Raw genomic sequence first — 20768 nt, 5'->3', positions numbered from 1 at the left:
GAGACAATCTCAGATCAAGTTTTTACAGCATGAGTGTGATAGTGAGGGGTCAAAGCTGAAAGCTCAAGGGGTCGAGATATGACAGCGTGTCATTTCATTTCAAACTAGTTGTGTCACTGATGGTCATGGTCTGTTTGTGTGTGTGTGTGTGTGTGTGTGTGTGGACAGCCAACACTAATCAGAGAGACACTGCTGTGACCCATGTGACGGAGAGGCCGCTCACTGAGAGAGGTGGACAGAGGACAAGAGGACACAGTCATATTAGATTAAATCTGCAGCTCACGATTTTTACGTCCAGTGTTTACAGCTGATACAGGAAGTCACGTGACCTTCGTGTAGAGACCAGTGTCAGTGGTGGAAGAAGTATTCAGATCCTTTGCTTAAGTAAAAGTACTAATACCACACTGTGAAAGTACTCCACCACAAGTAAAAGTCCTTCAAAACCTTACTTAAGTAAAAGTATGTAAGTATTATCAGCAAAGTTACTTGAAGTATGAAAAGTAAAAGTACTCATTCTGCAGTAACACGTGTCTCTGTCAGTGTCTGGGTGAATATTACTGCTGCATTAATGTCTCATTTTACTGCCGTAGATGTTTAACTACTTTATGTACTGTTGTTTTTACACGCTGTTGTTGCAACAGATGAGGATATGAAATACATCACGTTTTTACTTTTTTTATTCCAGAGGACACAATTACCGGATTTTCTCTGGAAAAAGACAAAGTACTGCAGTTACAAAGAAAACTCTGGACTGAGACCAGAATCAACTGATAGTAGACTAAAATAATGGATTTTGGGACTTGATTTAAAAGAACTGAGAGTTGTAGAAGAGTTTGTTCCAGATTTGTGGTTCATAAAAACTGAATGCTGCTTCTTGGTTTTGACAGCAGACGTGTCCCTGATGATCCCTGGTGATCTGGAGGGTTCGTCACGGAGCAGCAGATCAGAAATCTAAATCAGTCAGTGCTTTATAAACCAACAGTAGTACTTTAAAGTCAAACAGGAAGCCAGTGTACAGATCTGAGAACAGGAGTGATGTGATCCACTCTCCTTTGTGGACCACTAATAATTTATTTTTTGAAGTACAAAAAAATGAAACCCCTGCAGGATCGTGAGGCTCTGCTCGCTCCTCATCCTCACTGCAGCTTCTAACAAAACTCGCACACAAAATGATTTCTGCAGATGACTTGTGACCGTCAGCTCACGGTCACAAGTTTGGATGCCAGCCGGCCCCTAGCCGCACTACAGCGAAGACCACGTAGGGTTTCATCACAGTTTCAACGACGCCAGGATGTGGGACACTGTGATGCACTCGTCTGGAAATAAACCTCTGACTACCTTCAGTGTGTACACTCATCACTATGTAACATCTCAATGTAAATACGTAATAATGACATTTAGGGTTTAATCATCGTAGTAAATTATGCTATTTTGTGATTTCTGATTACTTAAAATAACCCAATACACGACAGAAACAACAGCAGGGAGAAATGTTCAGGACATTTTTGTAAAGTGAGGACAAAGTGAAGATACTTTGTCCTCCAGATTTACTCATTGAATGTGTTAAATATGGCGGCGCTGTAACATATTTTAAAATGCCTTTTCACATTTTCTGGAGAGACAGAGAGAGAGAGACGTCTAAACCAGTGTTTCCCAAACACGGGGTCCTGACTCGCCAAAGCTGCACAGGGGTCCCTCTTGATTTTAAGGATGTAAGAATTTTTATATAAAATAAGATCTACATGCATTTAATTAACGTCTGTGGAGACGACAACAAAATTTAAAGGTTATTTTATTTATAAGTTTATATCTTAATTTATTTATTATAAAGCCAGGCAGTTTGGACTATTAAAACATATGAATGATAGTGAAATTAAAATAGTATTATAATACATAGAAAGAATTGTGTTCCTAAAAATATCGTCTTATACATCCACAGGAAATAGAATATTCAGAATTTTATAAAAATTGTTTCACTACTTAATTGTACAGTTCATTGTTCTGTGCTGTTATTGTTTTTTATGCAACGAATATAATGAAATATACAAAAGGCTTATTTTTTCTCCTTTTAATGTGGGTGGGGGACGTCAGTGTAAACACAAAGGTCAACATAACCACTGGTCTAAACAGCACAGACCACCTGGTGAGCTGGTGGAGTTTGTCTCCCTCTGGTGGCTGGAAGTTGCTCCTCTTCACGTCTCCTTCAGTCCTGTTGAATTATTCTGGGGACAGAAACCAACACTGAACATTAATCTCACAGATCAGATCAGAGTTTGTCTGAATCTGACGAAGATAAATCACACGGGCTGCGACATCACAGCAGAGTCCGTTAACCGTCTGTGCGATCCGACTGAAGAGCTTCACTTCTGGAGCATCTGATAGTCATTCATCAACAGTGTGTGTGTGTGTGTGTGTGTGTGTGTGTGTGTGTGTGTGAGGGTTATTGGCGATTGTGTGTGTGTTGCATCATGCTGACATTCTGTGCAGATCCCACTGATGCACACACACACACACACACACACACACACGCACGCAGCAGATGTGAGATAACTGCACCGGTTTCATTAAAGAAAAACACTGTAAAAAAAACAAGTTAATTAATAGTTATTCATGAATAATTCAGAACACTAACATCCTCTGACACTGAGCCTTCAACAAACGCAGCTGCAACAAACTTTTTTTTATGCTGCTGAAACTCTTCAGAGTGTTTGTGTTAATAATCAGCTCCTGCGTGCAAATGAATTAAAGTGTTCACTTCCTGCAACTAGTTCAGGAGGCAGCTAATTCTTTTGTTGTGCAGAGAAACGTCAAGTAAACTCTCTTTTGAAGTTAATAATGCGTTACTGCCCAGAGTTGATCATCAACTTTTGAAACCACTGACATTTACGATTTACTGATCAGCTGACAGCAACAACAGATCGAGTTGATGAACCGTGATGGAGGATTTGTGAGTCATCAGACATCAGCCTGCTGTGTTAAAGTTAACTGCTCTGTGGATGTCAGCTGGAGTTAGCTGTTTATTTCTCCTTCAGGGCTATAAAATAACCTTCACCATCATCTGCCTGCAGGACGCTGTGTGTAGTTTCACGTAGAAAATGTGAGGAGCAAAATACGCGCTCAGTATTTGTGTATTTTATTTTATGCTATAGTGAAGTCATTTGGAGGATTTTGACCCAAAAGAAATCTCATACTTTATTTGTTCGTTATTTTACTGTCTCTTACCACTTAATTCTATTTCATAACACGACGATCTTAGTTTTAGTTTCCTCTGTAGAGGAAAACATCTGGATCCAATAGAGCCCCTGGAGCCTTCAAAGATGATATTTATTAGATTTTTTTTGATGACCTAAAAGTAGTCAAATTTAAATGTGTTTAGACTAAAGAATACTGGAATTATCTTATTAAATATCCACTTCTAATGGTTTAATTAACTAATGTCAAACAACCAACACAAACATACAGACGTGACCTCAGCTACGGCCGTGTGTTGTTTATATATTTAGTTTGGTTCTTTATCACTTCCATCCTGAACTCCCTGAGTTTATATGATTCAGTGTTTACTGAGAAACTGAATTAAATAAAAAATAAAAAACAACAACATGGGAAAAGTGAAAATTAATAGATAAAAAAAACTAAAAATGTCTGATTTCCTTTGAATTCAGTTTGTTGCATAAATGTTGGAAACTTGTGTGTGTGTGAAGACGACGGCTGCGGTTAATGCAACTGTTACACTATAGATGTGACATCATGGCAGTATGAGGTCAACACACACACACACACACACACACACACACACACACACACACACGCACAGGAACAAGTCAACACTCTGTAACTCTTCTGCAATCAGAGGCTGACTTCATCCTTCAACCAGCCTCAGTGTGTGTGTGTGAGTGTGTGTGTGTGTGTGTGTTGGTCAGCATTGCGTGTTGATTGCACCTCGTTACGGCAGAAAGCAGCCGGATGGTGATGGAGGGAGTGTGTGTGTGTGTGTGTGTTTGTTTGTTTTGTTTGTTTCAGTTGGAGATGGGCGAGAGAGAGTGTGTGTGTGTGTGTGTGTGTGTGTGTGTAGGGTATTGCCTCAAGTTGCATTTGATGGTTGCACAGGAGAGCAATGAAACCAAGGCCACACACACACACACACACACACACACACACACACACACACACACACACACACAGTTAAAATAAGAATTAATATTTGACGTTTCTTCTATATTTCCATTGTTTAGGTTTTTATAAACTTTCTTTCTCTCGTCTTGATGCTGAAAACGTTTTTCTTCTGACAGTTCAAACATTGTATTTATCATTTATTTTATTGTCCATTAAAAAGACTTTTATCACAGCGTTCTCCCGTGAATCATTAATGCGACAACAAAACAAATGTGTGACATCACACTGAGATGTTCATCATTTATATCGTGTTTTTAATTCACGTTGTTTCAGCACAGTTTTTGTTTTCCGGAAGACTTAAAAAAGCATCTTTCTGTCTGTTATCCACACAGGTCACCAGTCAGACAGCCGTTCACACTCAAATACAATTTGAGGAAAATTCATGCTAACTTTGCACTCACCATTGACCCAGCTGTAATGTGCAGTTATGGATATTCCAGGCGGCTGCTTCCTGTGTTTACTTCGGGTCAGACTCAGAGACGAGGCTCACACGGAGCTCTCTCAGATTTAAAGCAGCTGTACATGTTATTCTTCCTGCACTTCATAGTCAAAAAACACACATTATTCTCCTGATGATGATGATGACGACGACGACAACGCACCACATGATCAGAGCTGACAGAGTACTCTTGGATCCACTCTAGTATTGACACACAGACCTGAGACCTGCAGCAAACACTGGGACTCTATCAGACCTGATTAGACTGAAGATCATTTCGACTTGGGTCTTGTGTCAGGTCCCCGTTACTGAGAACCAGGAGGACCGGTGGGAACTCAGATGGGTGGCTGCCGTGTGAGAATTAGAGAGCCGGTGGAGACGAAGCGTAACGAAGTGAGACTGTTTGAGCTGTTTCTTTGGCTGACGTGCAGCTGCACTTCGGGCCATTTGCACGCTGGCGGCTTCACCAGAGGGGCGTTTACAGTAGTCGAGGAGAGAGATGACCGAGTTGAGCGGCAAACTAAGACCTTCATGATCTTCCTGATTTTTATATAGTGAGCAGCAAAAATTAAAGTTAGTCGGCCATCAGTCACCTGTGCAGCATTATGTCCTTCATCAGCTGAACAGACACAAGAAGTCAACAAAGCAGAAAATGTATTATCTCTAATGAAAGCATCTTCCTCTCCCTGTTACTGAACACTTCTTATCAGTAATAGTATTGACGGATATGTACAGATCTGCTGCTTTAGATGGTGTATTAGATTTGGCTGGTACAGAGCTGCAAATATTATATTCACATGACTTTCTTATAAAGGTACTGTATGTCCACATAACAGATTATAAGTAAGAATATTAAAATAATTCAGCATATGCATATTCTCTGCAATATTAGACCTTACCTTTGGGAAATCTTTCCAGTGAGTTTGCAGGAAGTCAGATTGAGGCTCCTTGTGGACTTGATGGATTGTGGATTTGGACGCTCGACACTCACAGACTTCCTGTAATCGCGCCTGTTAAGTCTGCAAATGCACAGAAATCTTCGCCATTTGTCCCCGCCGCCATCATAAGTGTCGTTCCATTTGTCTGAAAAACTCAAGTGAACTTGGTGAGATCGGCCCTCGGAGGGCCGAGGGAGCGAGTCAACAACGGTGGTCCCTCCAGAGGTGTATATCACCCACAATGCATTGCAGTCATGCATTTGGTGGAAGAAAATACATCCATGGTTAGTCGACAGTACGTAAAACTCTAGTTATTTATTTATCTGGGACAATGCACATTAATCAGCATTTCATTCTACACATCAATGTAAATGTGCCGGAGTCAGCCAATGAGCTAATTTTCATCCGTATGAAAATCACAAAATTGCTCTTCAGTTTAAGCTTTTCTGAAACATCTTTTAGGTCTGTATGGGTGGCTTACATGCGTGAAGGTTCACTTGCCAAGTTAGCAGATAGTTTCTTAAGAAAATCTCATTGATAGCTTCATATGTTACTGAAAAATGTCATATAACTACTTGCAATGAATGTTTAGCTTGTGTGATTTCTTTGTTTATCATCTGTAAACGCATGGAACATTTGCTGTTTTGCAAGACAGGCTATCATAATAGTTAAGGTCATCATGATACAGATCACAAAACAAAATTTCTCTATCAGAAACTGATGCAGCTAATTACCAAGTGCGACATATTGCAATTATCCACAGAAGAGTCATTGCAATGAGTCTGCAGGTATTTCTGATGATTTGTTAAAAGCAGTATAGCGCTGAGCCCACAGCTGGCGGTTGATTCATGACAGTTTGGGCTGAAAGTGTAGGGTAGGTGCGTTCCACTAAAACCCCTTGCTCCTCCCCCACCCTCTTTCCCTCGGCTCTCCAAGTGGCCTTCGTGTGACGTATGCTGTTACATAACACCGAGGGCTGAGGGCAAGTGAACGAGGGGAAGTGGAACTACCAAATAGTGTTCAACATCCAAATCGTAATTACAGCTGAGGAACTCTGGGGAGGAGTCTGAAAACCAAACAAATACAGGCGCCTCACATCAGCCAAAGAGTTAAAATAAGAATTAATATTTGACGTTTCTTTTTATAAACTTTCTTTCTCTCGTCTTGATGCTGAAAACGTTTTCCTTCTGACATTTCAAACATTTTATTTATCATTTATTTTATTGTCCATTAAAAAGACTTTTATCACGGCGTTCTCCCGTGAATCATTAATGCGACAACAAAACAAATGTGTGACATCACACTGAGATGTTCATCATTTATATCGTGTTTTTAATTCACGTTGTTTCAGCACAGTTTTTGTTTTCTGGAAGACTTCTGTCTGTTATCCACACAGGTCACCAGTCAGACAGCCGGTCACACTCAAATACAATTTAAGGAAAATTTATGCTAACTTTGCACTCACCATTGACCCGGCTGTAATGTGCAGTTATGGATATTCACATATGTACAAGAAGAGACATAGAAAGAGAGAAATATCATATAAGGTAAGTTCTCTCAGAAGCAGAAGCACATCTTCAGACAGAGAGGGATTACTTCGATTGTTGAACTGTTCAGCTTGTGTGATTTCTTTATTTATCATCTATAAACGCATGGAACATTTGCCGTTACATCAGAATGTAAAATGTAATTGAACCCAAATTCAATGGATATGATGTTTTACTGTCAATGCAGTTTTAACCCTCACATGACCAACTCTCTAATCAACCGTCTTAATGACGTGAACACTCGCAAGAAGTTTCCCATCACTGCCGTCCATCTCGTACGACGTGTCACGCTGGTTGTTCTCTGAGCTGCAGCAGATCTTTACCCGTCAGTCAGTCTGACTTCATAAATCCTCACCACAGATTGAAACCAGACTGCTGTAGAGGTGAGACCATCAGCTGATCAAAGAGTCTCGCTCGCTTCTGTGATGACGAGTTTCATTTTGGTAAATGAGGAAGAGAGTTGAGAGTCACATGGGAGGAAGAGCGTGGTGCTTAATTAGCTGCTGATGCAACACACCTGGGGAGACACTGATGAAGACGATCCTGAGTCGTTTGATTCATAAATCCTCAACTATATTATGAAAACAGCAGGCTAACTCAAAACCATGAAGAGGCCGACAAGAAGGAACGAGGAGCCAGAGATATATGTACATATTCTTTTCATCAGATTTATAAAGTTGCACGTATTCATGGTTCTGTTCAATCCAATCATTGTGGAGCTGGTATGTTCACTAGTCTGATGTTCTCTCCCACAGTCAGCGGTAAATGGACGAAGACACAACCTCAATCAACTGTTTGCACATAAATACTGGTTCGATACTATTGCCGCTCCACCACTCGTTGGACACGACCATTAAACGCTGCTGTTACACACTGTTGTGGTTATTTATAGTGATATTTAAATCACCATTACTAAAACGTCAGAAAGGAGCAATGATTTTGTTTACGGCGCTCATGTCAAAACAAAGAGCTTCGCAAAATAAAATGACGCCTACAAAGAAAGACTGACAAAGACGGAATTAATCAAAATTAAGTTTAAAAACGCACCTTTACTTCTGTGTACACTGAGAAAAAAAAAAAAAGAGTAACTCAACGCAAACTTTGTGATGGACTCACTGATGTTAATAACAAAAAAATAAAAACAGCTACAACAACTACAATTGACAGCAAGTCCGAACATGAAACATGAAAATAAGAATAATAAAACAAATAAACAAGGACAAACAAACAGCGTGTGTGATATAAATATAATTAATAAACAATAATAAATAACTGTAGATTTAGTTCTTTAAATTTTAAAGGTTTAAAATTCAGAGATTCAACAGAATCGATTAAAGCAGATTTGATGAGCTGCTCCAAACACAAAACTACTGAACCAAAACTGGAAAGTGAAAATCGTCACCAGCTGTTCTTAAAGACGCAACTGTTTGTTAGAATTAGTTATATTAATATTATTATAATAATATTATTTTGAGACTTAAGACTCTCTTCATTTAACAGACACAATGAGAAGGTCAAAGGTCAGACCCCCCCATTACACACACACACACACACACACACACACACACAGAGTCATGTCACAGTGGATGGAGTCGTCATGCCAACAGCAGACATTACTGCTGGTTTCATCACAGAGACAATCCCAGGCTGGCCTCACTGTATGTGTGTGTGTTTATAGAGACCTACCCCCCTCACACACACACACACACACACACACACACACACACACACACACACATACAGTATTTAAGTGTCTTCTTATCTCAGTTTTGCATCATCCCTGGTGACCTCTGAGTGTGTGTGTGTGTGTGTGTGTGTGTGTGTGTGTGTGTGTGTGTGTGTGTGTGTGTGGTGGGGGAATACAGAGGAGACAGAACAGAAATGAAGAAGCTGAGATCAGGTTTCATGAGATGAGAGCGCCACAAAAAGAGCAAAGAAAAAATGTACAATCACAACAATAATAACCATTAATTGTATTTAGATGCAAATGTAAACAAATCTAAATCAAACAACACCAAAAGTCCTCAGTCATGCCAGAGGCACAACACGCTAACATGCTGATGTTTGCAGGTATAATGTTTACCATGTTCACAATCTGCTAATTAGCATTAAACACAAAATAGCCGTTTACGCACTGAAGGCATTTTGTGTCAAACAAAGAAAAGTGATCCACAGTTCAGTCCAGACAGACTTCTGTTGAGCTGATTGTGTGAAGAGTGCTCTTAGAGGTGGGGCGGAGTGACTGGATACTCCAAACCTTACTTAAGATAAAGTATTATCAGCAACATTTACCTAAAGTATCAAAAGTAAAAGTACTCATTCTGCAGTAAAATGTTTTAATATATTATCTCTGCTGCATAAATGTGTATGTTGGATTTTACTGTAGATGTTTAAGGTTGCGCTAATTTCAACAACTTTATATACTGTTGGTAGTTTAATATACAGCAATACATCATATATACATATATATATATTTTTTAAAGTGTTTATTTGGTTTAAGAAGAAGGAGATTTTTCTCAGTGTCTCACTTCATCCTTCAGTTTATCAGAAACATTCAAATTCAAACTCACCAAATTTGGAGAAACATGGTTTTCGCTGGACAGGAAGGGGATGAAAACGTAATCTGAAAAGTAACTAAAGCTGTCAGACAAATGTTGTGGAGTAAAAAGTACAATATTTACCTCTAAGGTGTGGTGGAGTAGAAGTATAAAGTAGCATAAAATGTTAAGTACATCGTGTTTGTACTTAAGTAAATGTACTTAGTCACATTCCACCACTGCAAACATGTGAACGTACTGTAGTTTGGCTACATGAAAGTACAGATGTTTGTGTTCAGTAGCAATAAAATCAACAGAAAACTTTGCTGCTGTCATCTGATTTAATCTGCATTTAGACCACCGAGTGTTCTGGATCAGGCTCGAGGAAATTCTGTCGTCCAATCAGCCTGCGGCGTTAACTGTCTCCTAACGTTCCCACTGTTAGCCAAATATTAAAGTCAGCGTGAGCGCCCCGGGGCACACTAGACCAGGATGCCCTGAAGCGCAGAGAGACCACCAGAACAGAGCTGAGAGACCAGACTGCAGGTCTACACACAGGAAGTGGATTTAAAGCTGTAGCACACGCACAGTCACTCACACACACACACACACACACACACACACACACACACACTGCAGCCTGATTCAGGTGGACATCAAAAGTTCAGCGTCACAGCAGCACAGGTGTCGTGCAAGTGATGATCCTGAGAACGAGGACAGTGTGAACGAGAACGAATGTGTGTGTGTGTGTGTTCTGAGCGTGTCGTTCTCAGTATATGTGTGTGTGTGTGTGTTCTCGTGGCAGGCCGTAGTTGAGTCAGACACTTGGCCTCTGATTTCATCACGTCGGTTATGAAAGAGACAGTAAAGTTTAACACACACACACACACACACACACACAGTACAAACACACACACACACACAGTACAAACACACACACATAGAGCGTTCCTCCTCCTCTGTTTCTTCAATATTTCATCATGTGGCGTAAAAACACACTAACCATGTGGAGATAACCTGCTGTGTGTGTGTGTGTGTGTGTGTGTGTGTGTGTGTGTGTGTGTGTGTAAAACCAGGTCAGTCAGGCTCTTTACCTGTCACTTGGAATCTGTCCAATCAGAGCAGACCTGACTACATGTGCACACACACACACACACACACACACACACACACACACACAGAGGAAATCTATCTAATGAAGCAGTGACCTCATTTCCTGTAGGACAGCAGGTGTTTGGATAAATCGGCAGGTTCCCTCACGCGTCCAGACGTCCACGTGAAGAGTTCTTAGTGACTTTAATCGTCCCTGCTGTCCACGCCGGCTGTGAGGTGACCCCTCTCTTACATGATCCCTCTCTGTAAGAGATCCACAGTCCTCCTCCTGTGTGAAAATCACCTGCAAGTTCAGTTGAAGCTATATTGAGTTAAACAAATCAAGTGTCTGTTTTTGGGAGGCGAATTCACGGTGTCCATGAGGGCTCAACTCACTGCAACTTAAGAAAACACAAGCAAATTACGAAAAACATCTTCACCAATCTGACAAGACACGCGTGTGCAGCATTTAGAAAAAGTGAGGAAACACAGAAACGCGGCAAGTAGCACAGATGACAACAGAAACTGTTTCCAGAGGACGATAAAAAGTGACGCACACGGCTGGGACACGCTAGTTGTTGCCGTGGTTTGTGACTCATGAAGTTACTGAAGTCAGCCATCTGTAAGTCGTGTTGGAAGAAGAGCTAAATTTTTAATTTTCTTCAGCGGGATAACAAGCGTGTCCCGGCCGTGTGCTTCACTTTTTAAGTGTCCCCTGGAAACAGTTTCTGTTGTCTTCTATCTATTTGGTCGTGTAATCATGTAAGTTGTAAAAGTTGTAAATTCCCCCCCGTGACAAAACTAACTTTTGTTGCACACAATAATAACGTGTGTACAAATTATTATATTAAGATTAAAAACATACATCATCTTTTCGGGACCTTGAAGGCTCCATAATTTAACTCTCTGAAAGGGGCCATTTTACTTTTGATGCATTAACTACATTTTGCTGGTAATACGTATGTTTTACTCTCGTAGAATGCAGGACCTTTACTTGTAACAGAGTATTTTTACACAGTAGTATTGTTACTTTAACTTAAGTAAAGGATCTGAGTACTTCTAACAACACTAAGTTTGTGTGAGGAATAGGATTATTGTGATTAAACTAGTTTGTTGAATCATTATGATAACGTTATCATGTTGACGATTAGCAGGTAAAATGTTTATACCATGTTCACCAACTTAGTTTAGTGTGTTAGCATGCTAATATATCTGAGGCTGATGGGAATTTCATTAGTTTTGCAGGTATTTGGTCATAAAACAACTTGATGATGGCGTCAGATGAAAAGTCACAAGATCACCAAAGTCACCAGAGGAGTGTTTGATGGATCATTGATTAAATGATCAGATGGATTCAGTTCAGAAAAGACGTGTCACGTGTGAGTCTGAACGGCTGCCGAGCCTCCGACCAGACTGAGCAGATTAAGGTCAAAGGTCAGCAGGTGGCTGCAGCTCTGCAGCTCAACGGTCCACCTGAATGAGTTCACAAACAAGACTGTGATTGGTCCGTTACTGTCAGAGGAAAACCTCCTATCTACTGTATACTAGTTAATACAGCTAATGTAATAATGTCCTTCTAGGGCTGCAACTAACGATTATTTTCATGATTAATCTACCGTTTATTGTCTTGATTAATAGATTAATCATTTGGTCTAAAGCTCAAAGATATTTGGTTTAGTATTATATAAAACACAGAAAAGAAGCAAATCCTCACATTTTAGAGGGTGGAACTTTTTCCCCAACATTTTAGAATTTATTTATGTTCATTAAATGATAAATTAAATAGATCATCAGAGTTGAACTTGTCATGAAAGCTCAGCACAGATTTACTTGTTTTTCTTAAAGTGAATTGATTTCAGTCTGTCTGGTGTCCTTCATCATCATGTGTCCATGTTTTTACCTGATCGTCTTCGGTCTTTGTAGCCTGAACTTCACCTGTGAATTCACACAAATGACCATATTTATTCAGGGCTAATATTTAAGCACACATTTGATTTGTTACTCGCAATAAAGATAGTTCAATCAAGGCGTAACAAATAGTTTACAATTACTAAAATGATCGATGTACAAATAAGAGAAAGGCCTTTATTAAAAGAAAACATGAACTCTGCTAATATAGTTAGAAGTAGAAGTTGTTAATCAAATATCCATTGATTATTGTTAATGTTCCTCTTTCATTGGTAAGTGATTGGTCATAATGTAAAGTGTACAGCTGCAGAGACAACTACTATTACTTTTAATAGTTTAAACAAACAAATAATTGAAAAAATGAGCTGGAATACAGATAACTTTTCTTTCATTATAGCAGAAATGTGTTTAGGGTTCGTACATCGTGAGCGAACTTCAGTCTCGTCAAAGAATTTGAGGGATTGTAACTTGTCACAGCTGTTACGCATTCAAGCTGTAACAAATAGTCAAAGTAACTTTATTTGTATGTCACCTTTCGAACACAGACACAGTTCTAAGTGCAAAGTAAAAGTACCAAACTAATTCTAAAGGCATTACAACAAAGTTTGTGATTTTGGCTTTTGAATCCTGCCCAGTGTTTCAGTGTATAATGTAAAAATGTTCCTTATATAAAACAAGCAGCTGTTGTTTAAAATTAAATCTGACTGTTGCAGCCGCTGACATCATCACCGTGCTGCCTCTATGATATATTTAACAAATATGTTCTTCTTCTTCATACCATCAACAGTTGTCTGCTGCTGGAACAATTTGTTGGTTAAAAGTCTCTTACTTTGGTAATAACGACAAAGTGGTTTTATACAAACTCATCAACAAATGTTACCTCGACGAATACTTTCTTAGAAAATACAAAACTTTGGTTATATGAAAGAGCTTTCTGTAGAAATGTGGTCTAACTGTTTGAATCTTTCCACCCAGGCTAACTATATACATTTACATTTACATTTTGAAATCCTTGAGTATTTTCATTTACTTCTGCTTTATACTTCTTCTCCACAACATTTCAGAGGGAAACGCCACTACATGTATTTGACTTTAACTCACTAGTTACTTTGCATAAATATTAACAAATATAATTAGCAAATAAAAGATGATGCAATATTTAAGATACGATTCAAAATCTGCCCAGCAGAATAAAATCATCTTTACCAACTGCAAGATTACAGTGATGTATATATAATAATCATAATACAGTAATATAATACAAAATATACATGATTCTTAAATGGGACATTCTCACACTTTACATTCTCAATACTTTTGCACTTTCAGTTACGTAATATTTTGAATGCAGGACTTTTACTTATAATACAGTACTTCTACACTGTAGTATTATTACTTTAATAAACTTTAATAAAGACTAGTACTGAGTACTTCCTCCTCTCACTTTGTTCAATAGAGAAACATATCGAAACTGCTCCGTTTGAGTCTCGTGTCAATTTTCTGACGAATGATCGGCTCGAGATTGCAACATCGAAGCCCCGCCCCCCGCTGGATGACGACACCGCGGGAGGAAACAACGTAACCAAACAGACCCGGAGTCGGTGCGAGTCCTCAGTCCGGCTGAAAGTTCTAGAGACGAACAGGGTCAGAGCAGACCGGAGTCCGAGGGGTCAGCCTGGATCTAAAACCAGACCGGGACACGGAGATTAATTTACTTTGACCTCGGACGGGAAAAGGAGGACTCGGGTTGACTCGGCTTTGTTCGCTTCAGCCCCGGATATACATATAAAAACAACCACCACAAGTTTAATTTTTATTCTTTAATCAATAGTTTCGGTTTGTTTTTGTTGCTGATTTTCACTGTTAGACTGAAGAAGAGGAAGAAGAGGAAGAAGCTCAACAACAGCTGACTGACGACAGGTTGCGCAACCGAGACAATAATAAGGACACAAAGACGTCATCACCGGACAGTCAGCTCCAGTTCTCCCAGTATCACCGCTGCTGGTCCCAGTCAGAGCTCAAAACTTCAAAACCTTTTTTGTTTTTATGTCTTCAGCAACTTCTGCCCTACAGACAGACAGAGTCCACCAGCTCCTCACGAACTCTACGGGGTTTCTACTGGATCTACTGGTTTCCTGTAGACCAGCAGTCCGGACCAGTCTGTCTGTCTGAAGAACACAAGGTAAGAAACTGACCTGAGAGCAGTGGTCGAGGAAGTGCAAGTAGCTTAAAGGTCGTTTTTATCAGCCAAGTGTGTTTAAAGTACTCATTAAGCAGAACAGCCAGTTGTAAATGTATATATTATAATGGATTACTTGTACTGACGCATTAACGTGTGAACAGCATCCTCATATTACACCAGGTGGAGTAGTTTAACAATTTAATAAAGTTTTTCATTGTCTCATCTGAAGAAATGATCCCATCTTACAAGTTCATCCTGTTTTATGTGTTACATACAAAAAGTACAATATTTACCTCTGAAATGTTAAGATGTATAAAGTAGCAGACAATGGAAATACTCATGTACAAGTACCTCAAAATTGTTCTTAAGTGCAGTACTTGAGTACACGTACTTAGTTGTTTTACACCAAGGCCTGAGATCAGCAGCTGGTCCAGCAGAGCTTCTGAAACTGAAACACAGTTTACGATGACAACAACCGAGTTCATTATTGTGGTTTGACGCTACAATCCCCGACTCAGTGTCAGTTTACTAGCTTTTTTGGTTGCTTTCAGTGGTTTCACATGGTCTTCCTCGGTGGATGGAGGTTGTCCAGTTGTCATGGAGATGTCATGGTTTTAACTTTTAGGACTCCTTGTCCTAAAGTGGCTTAAAGAATTTGATCTGATTTGATGAACACTGTGATACAGTTGAACGTGCGGGAAAAAGATAGCAGGTGAGCCTTGAGTTGGAATTGTTTGGTCAAAGTACGACTACTCAGTCAGTACGGACTCCATGACAACTGAGCAAACTCCATCCACTGATGAAGATGGTGGAAAGCTTGGGCAAACAGGTGGTAAAGTGGACCTCGAGGCTTAACTTTATTTAAAACAGGGTTACAAGAATGGACAGAATACCTTCCAGAAATGTTGAAGTTTGATTTGTTTGATTTGCAGGAACGCCGTGAAAATGATTAGATATAATAAAAACAAGTACAGAATCAGACTCAGTAATCACAGATATTCACATTAAAATCTAAAAACAAAATATATATATATAAAAAAAAATCAAATGTGATCAGGTGTCTCTACTTCTGACTGAGCTCTGCGACATGTTATTAACAGTAATCCATCGATGTTTACAAAATACAACTGACACTGCTAAAAAAAAAAGACCTCATAATACTGCTGATACTGCTAATAATACTACTGAAAATACTAATGATATAAATTCTACTCATACTGCATAACATACTGATAATACTGCAGAAATACTACTATTAAAATGTGAAAGAAGAAAATATCTAAAGTAGGTGAAAGTAATTTAGTTGTTCCAACTTCTTAAATGTGAATATTTGTTGATTTTCTTCACCTTCTATGATAGTAAACTGAATATCTTTGGGTTTTGGACAGTTATTTGAATACATCAACCTGGACATTTTTCAGTTTTCTAACATTGTGTACATCATACGATTCAATAAATTATTGAATAAATAATAAATTGCAGTAGTAAGTAAGATAGAGCAGATTTACAGTGAAGACAAGAGTGAAACTTTTCTGCAAGGCCTCCGTCTCAGTCAGATTCAGGAATAAACAGTTCAGTGCAGTCAAACAGAGTTCAGCAGACAAGTTTCACAGTAGAACAGAGTCCAGTAGAACTCAGTAGAATCTGGTTTAGTCTCTTGTGAAACTGCAGCTGACACATGAAGTGATGGAGAAATGTTTCAGAGAGCTGACGATGAGACATCAAACAGCGCAGATTCACTCTGTGTGTGTATGTGTGCGTGTGTGTGTCGGGGGATGACGTTGTCGCGGTGACGATGTGACTCTGGGTGTTTCACCAGAGTGAAAGCAGCATTGGCCAACAGCAGGTTTCCACACAGCGTCACCACGGCGACCTCAGGCTCAGAAAAACTTTGCAGAAAAAACACACTCACTCTCACAGTGTGTGTGTGTGTGTGTGTGTGTGTGTGTGTGTGTGTGTGTGTGTGTGGTAGGTGTTGACTGTATTTAAAGCCTGTTTAAACTATAAACTGTTGTGCTCTGATGCAACGATCTGAAAGCTGAAGCGTCTGTCAGCTTACAGGAAGTTGCATCATGAAGCCTATAGACACGTTGACAGTGAAACATGTGAGCAGCAGAGACACCGAACACAGAGAGATGTGATACGAATATAAGTCTTCTTACTGTATGTGAAAGCCTTACAGACGAGGGTTCAGAGGAGGGAGGAGGCTCAGCTGTGGTGTCACCAGCAGAGGGCGCTGCAGTGCAGAAGTTAAACGGTTCTAATGCTGCACATATTCAGACAGTCTCTCCTGGAAGACATTCAGTGTTGTTCACAGAAAAAGTCGTATAAAGAATGGAAAAAAAAAGAGTTCAAACCCCGTCCTTTTGTAAACACCTGCAGCTGCTTCTCAGTTACAATAAAGCTGAGTATTAATTAACCAGTTGATGTCACTTGTCTCCTCCAATCACAGATGAGCGAAGGTGTAATCGCAGCCAGGTCTCAGCTGTGTCTGAAGCGGCTGTTGGATGAGCCCCAGGACAATTTACCGAAATGTAAACTAGCCCGTCTGGCTCTGCACCCTCCTGCCACCGGCCTATCACCCTGCCTCAGGCCCAGAAGCCCCGCCCCCAAGTCCAACCAGAGCCAATCCCCATCCAGAGTCGGGCCGTACTTCCTGTTTGAACGCTGCGAGGGGGAGGAGACTTACAGGGCCGAGCACACACTCACGAAGCAACAATATACCTGCCAGGTAGAGCTAGCAATATTACTGATACTGCAGAAAATACTAATATTGTTGATACTGCAGAAATACTGTAAATACTTAATACTGAAAATGCTTGTGATACTACAAAAAATACTACCGATACTGCTAATAATATTGCTATTACTGTTAACACTCAATGCAGTTTTTAGCTGTAGCAGCTGTTACCATGTAACCCTAACCGTCCCTCCTGGTTTCCATGGTTACAGGTGCTTCCTCTGCGTGGTTACCAGGAGCGGTTGGCTGCCTACACCCGGATCGGTCATCATGACAACATCTGCAGCCTGCTGGACGTGGTGATTGGCCAGGACAACGTGTACGTCTTCTTGCCCGGTCACCATGGCGACATGCACGCATACGTGCGAAACAGGAAGCGTCTGGGCGAGGAGGAGGCGGGGCATCTGTTCACTCAGATGTTGAATGCCGTGACTCACTGTCATCGCCACGGAGTCGTCCTGAGAGACCTGAAGCTCCGCAGGTTCGTCTTCACCGACAAATACAGGTGAGACTGACAAGTACTCTGATAATACTACTAACTCTGTCAACAATACTTATGATAGCGCTGAAAGTGTAGGTAACATAGGTATAGGTATTGGTATTTTAGGAGTATTACAAGAAGTAATACTCCTAAAATTACTATGGATAGTACTGACACGGCTAATGATGCTGCTTACATCAGTAGTAGCAGCAGTGAGACAGATGAAACCTTAAAAAGGAAAAAATACAGTACTATTATTTTAACTACTAATACTAATACTATCCCCAGTACTACAGATACTACTGCTGTCACTGCTGGTGCATTAAGTAGATCATAAACGTGGTCTCTCTGGTTTTCTTTCTGCAGGACGCATCTCGCTCTGCTAGGCCTCAACGACTGTGTCCTCCTGCACGGTAACCATGACGACGACTCTCTGACGGACAGACACGGCTGCCCCGCCTACGTCAGCCCCGAGCTGCTGACCAATGGGAACGGATCTTATTCGGGCCGCGCCGCAGACATCTGGAGCCTGGGCGTGTCTCTGTACACCATGCTGATTGGACGATACCCGTTTCAGGACACGCAGCCCGCCGCGCTGTTCGCCAAGATCCGCCGCGGGGCCTTTAGCCTGCCTGATTGGCTGTCACCGCAAGCCAAGTGTCTGATTGGCTGCATGCTGAGGAAGTCGCCTGCTGAGAGGCTGGAGGCGTCGGAGCTGCTTATGCACCCGTGGCTGACCAATCCCTGCATGCCACATCACAACATGCACAAGACGCATCACAGCTCACAAAAAACAGTACAGAATAAACAAGAGGACGATGACCAGGTGGTGCCAACATGGACAGAGAAACACTAACACACGTTTGTACTTCTATACTTGTGAGGACCCGTATTGATATAATGCATCCAGAAGTATTCAGATCTTTTACTTAAAGTTGTAATACTACAGTGTAGAAATACTCAAGTAACAAGTAAAAGTAAAGATATACTTAAAGTAAAAGTATTCATATTGCAGAAGAGCCCATTTCAGAATCATATATTTTATCACTGGATTATAATTATTGATGCATTAACGTGTACATCACTTTAATGTTGCAGCTGGTCAAGGTGAAGCTAATTTTAATTACTTAATATACTGCAGGTTAGCTTACCCAAAAATAAATCATAATTTATAAAAATGATTTAAATTTTGTATTATATATTATATGATAATTTATATTATAATCTAAATCTGCAGTAAGGTATTAGTAACTAAAGCTGTCAAATAAATGTAGGAGTAAAAAGTACAATATTTGCTCCCAAAATGTAGTGGAGTAGAAGTATAAAGTAGCATAACCACTGCTCCTAAACTTCACAACTTATTAGCCCCGACCCTATCTTTAACCTCAGAACCAGTTCTGAACCCTCAAACAGCCTTTGAAGATCAGACACAGTCCAAAACTCAAAGTGGTCCTCGCAAAGATAGACATACAAGAGCACACTCACACACACTACAGAGACAGTCTGATCCTGGACTACTTGACTGGACCTTCAGGTGCCTTCCTCTCACCATCGCTGTGTCTCACTTCAAGCCCCGCCTCCTTCAACAGGGGCGTGGTCTATGACGGGGACCACACCTCGAGGTCTGAACCTGCTCCTCAGCACTGAGTCACCAGTTCCACCAGTCCCTGACACAAACCAGAACTAATGGTGTGTTCAGGTGCTATTTGTCAACCCGTAAAGTGGAGAATTTCCCAGTTCCTCTTGAAGAGTTACATCCCAGTATTAAAGGACTCACTGATCCACTTCAACACCTGGTTACATGATCGTCTCTGATTTACCAAGTTGATGAAGACCGCCTGAACACACCGTCAGTTTTAAAAAGTGGACTTTGAAGGAGGCGGAGCCTAAAATGGGACGCAGCTTCTTTCTCTCAGTGTTTACACTTCCTGGTTGCTTCCTAGAATTATAAAATAAGGATCTGTCAGTGTTGGAAAGTCAGCAGCAACAGAATCAACCAGAGAAATGACATTAAATTCAGCTTCAGTCTGACTTTAAAATATCAAAGTGTCTCATCCTTTTCTGATGATCCCAGTTTAATGATCTCTAAAATATTTTTCAGGCCTGTTATCTCAGATCAAAACTTCATTTACTAAAGTCTGTTTTTGTGGTGCTCTAAAAAAACATAATCCTGAAATTTAGTCAGATAATTATTATTTTTTAATTATTAATCGTTCTCTTGTGACATGGCATTAATTTTCCCTGGATAACAAACATGTTCATCACTGTAATAATAATAATTACATGCAAGCAGGCTTATTCTGGGACACCTCGTCTTCTTCCTATGTGACAAATGTGGCTTTGATCAACCATCATCCCAAAATAACAGCACAGTTAAATTTGTGATCATGAGAAAACAATTTCTGATATGTCAACATTAACAGAAGAATTAAATCTCGGGATAAAGGATCTAATATGAGCACCACGTGTTGAATCATAATAAGAAAATAATGAAGCTGTAATCTTGAGATAATTGGACTAAAATGATTCTGGACACTCAGGTCTTCTGTTCCTTTTGACTGAAGCTGGCCAATCACGACAGACCTGCAGCCAGCTGATAGGATGCCTTCTTCTGGATGTGTCGTTCAGACCTCAGTTACAGCTGGAGAATAAATAAAGATGTTTCACAAACTGTTGGGTCCAGAACTGGTTTGTGTTTGGTTTTAATTAAGGAAACATTTTATTATTGGTG

The 20768-nt window shown here is 40.2% G+C and overlaps 1 protein-coding gene across 1 annotated transcript; it reads left to right on the top strand.

Moving 5' to 3' along the window:
* The first annotated feature begins 14266 nt into the window (after positions 1–14266).
* Positions 14267–20708, top strand: trib3 (tribbles pseudokinase 3). Its single transcript, XM_070902079.1, has 4 exons — positions 14267–14816; positions 17269–17547; positions 17769–18061; positions 18404–20708. The coding sequence occupies exons 2-4, from the start codon at positions 17269–17271 to the stop codon at positions 18891–18893; spliced, it is 1062 nt and encodes a 353-aa protein (XP_070758180.1). The 5' UTR covers positions 14267–14816; the 3' UTR covers positions 18894–20708.
* Positions 20709–20768: the final 60 nt, after the last annotated feature.

Source organism: Enoplosus armatus, chromosome 3 (assembly GCF_043641665.1).
Source record: "Enoplosus armatus isolate fEnoArm2 chromosome 3, fEnoArm2.hap1, whole genome shotgun sequence".
Lineage (NCBI taxonomy): Eukaryota > Metazoa > Chordata > Actinopteri > Centrarchiformes > Enoplosidae > Enoplosus > Enoplosus armatus.
The sequence above is the reverse complement of the archived record's forward strand: the minus strand, read 5'-3'. Positions and strand labels throughout refer to the sequence as shown.

Coding starts and splice junctions, on each gene's coding strand:
- trib3 (XM_070902079.1), top strand. CDS start 17,269: ATGAGCGAAGGTGTAATCGCAGCCAGGTCTCAGCTGTGTCTGAAGCGG. Junction 17,548..17,768: donor AGCAACAATATACCTGCCAG/GTAGAGCTAGCA, acceptor CCATGGTTACAG/GTGCTTCCTCTGCGTGGTTA. Junction 18,062..18,403: donor GTCTTCACCGACAAATACAG/GTGAGACTGACA, acceptor TTCTTTCTGCAG/GACGCATCTCGCTCTGCTAG.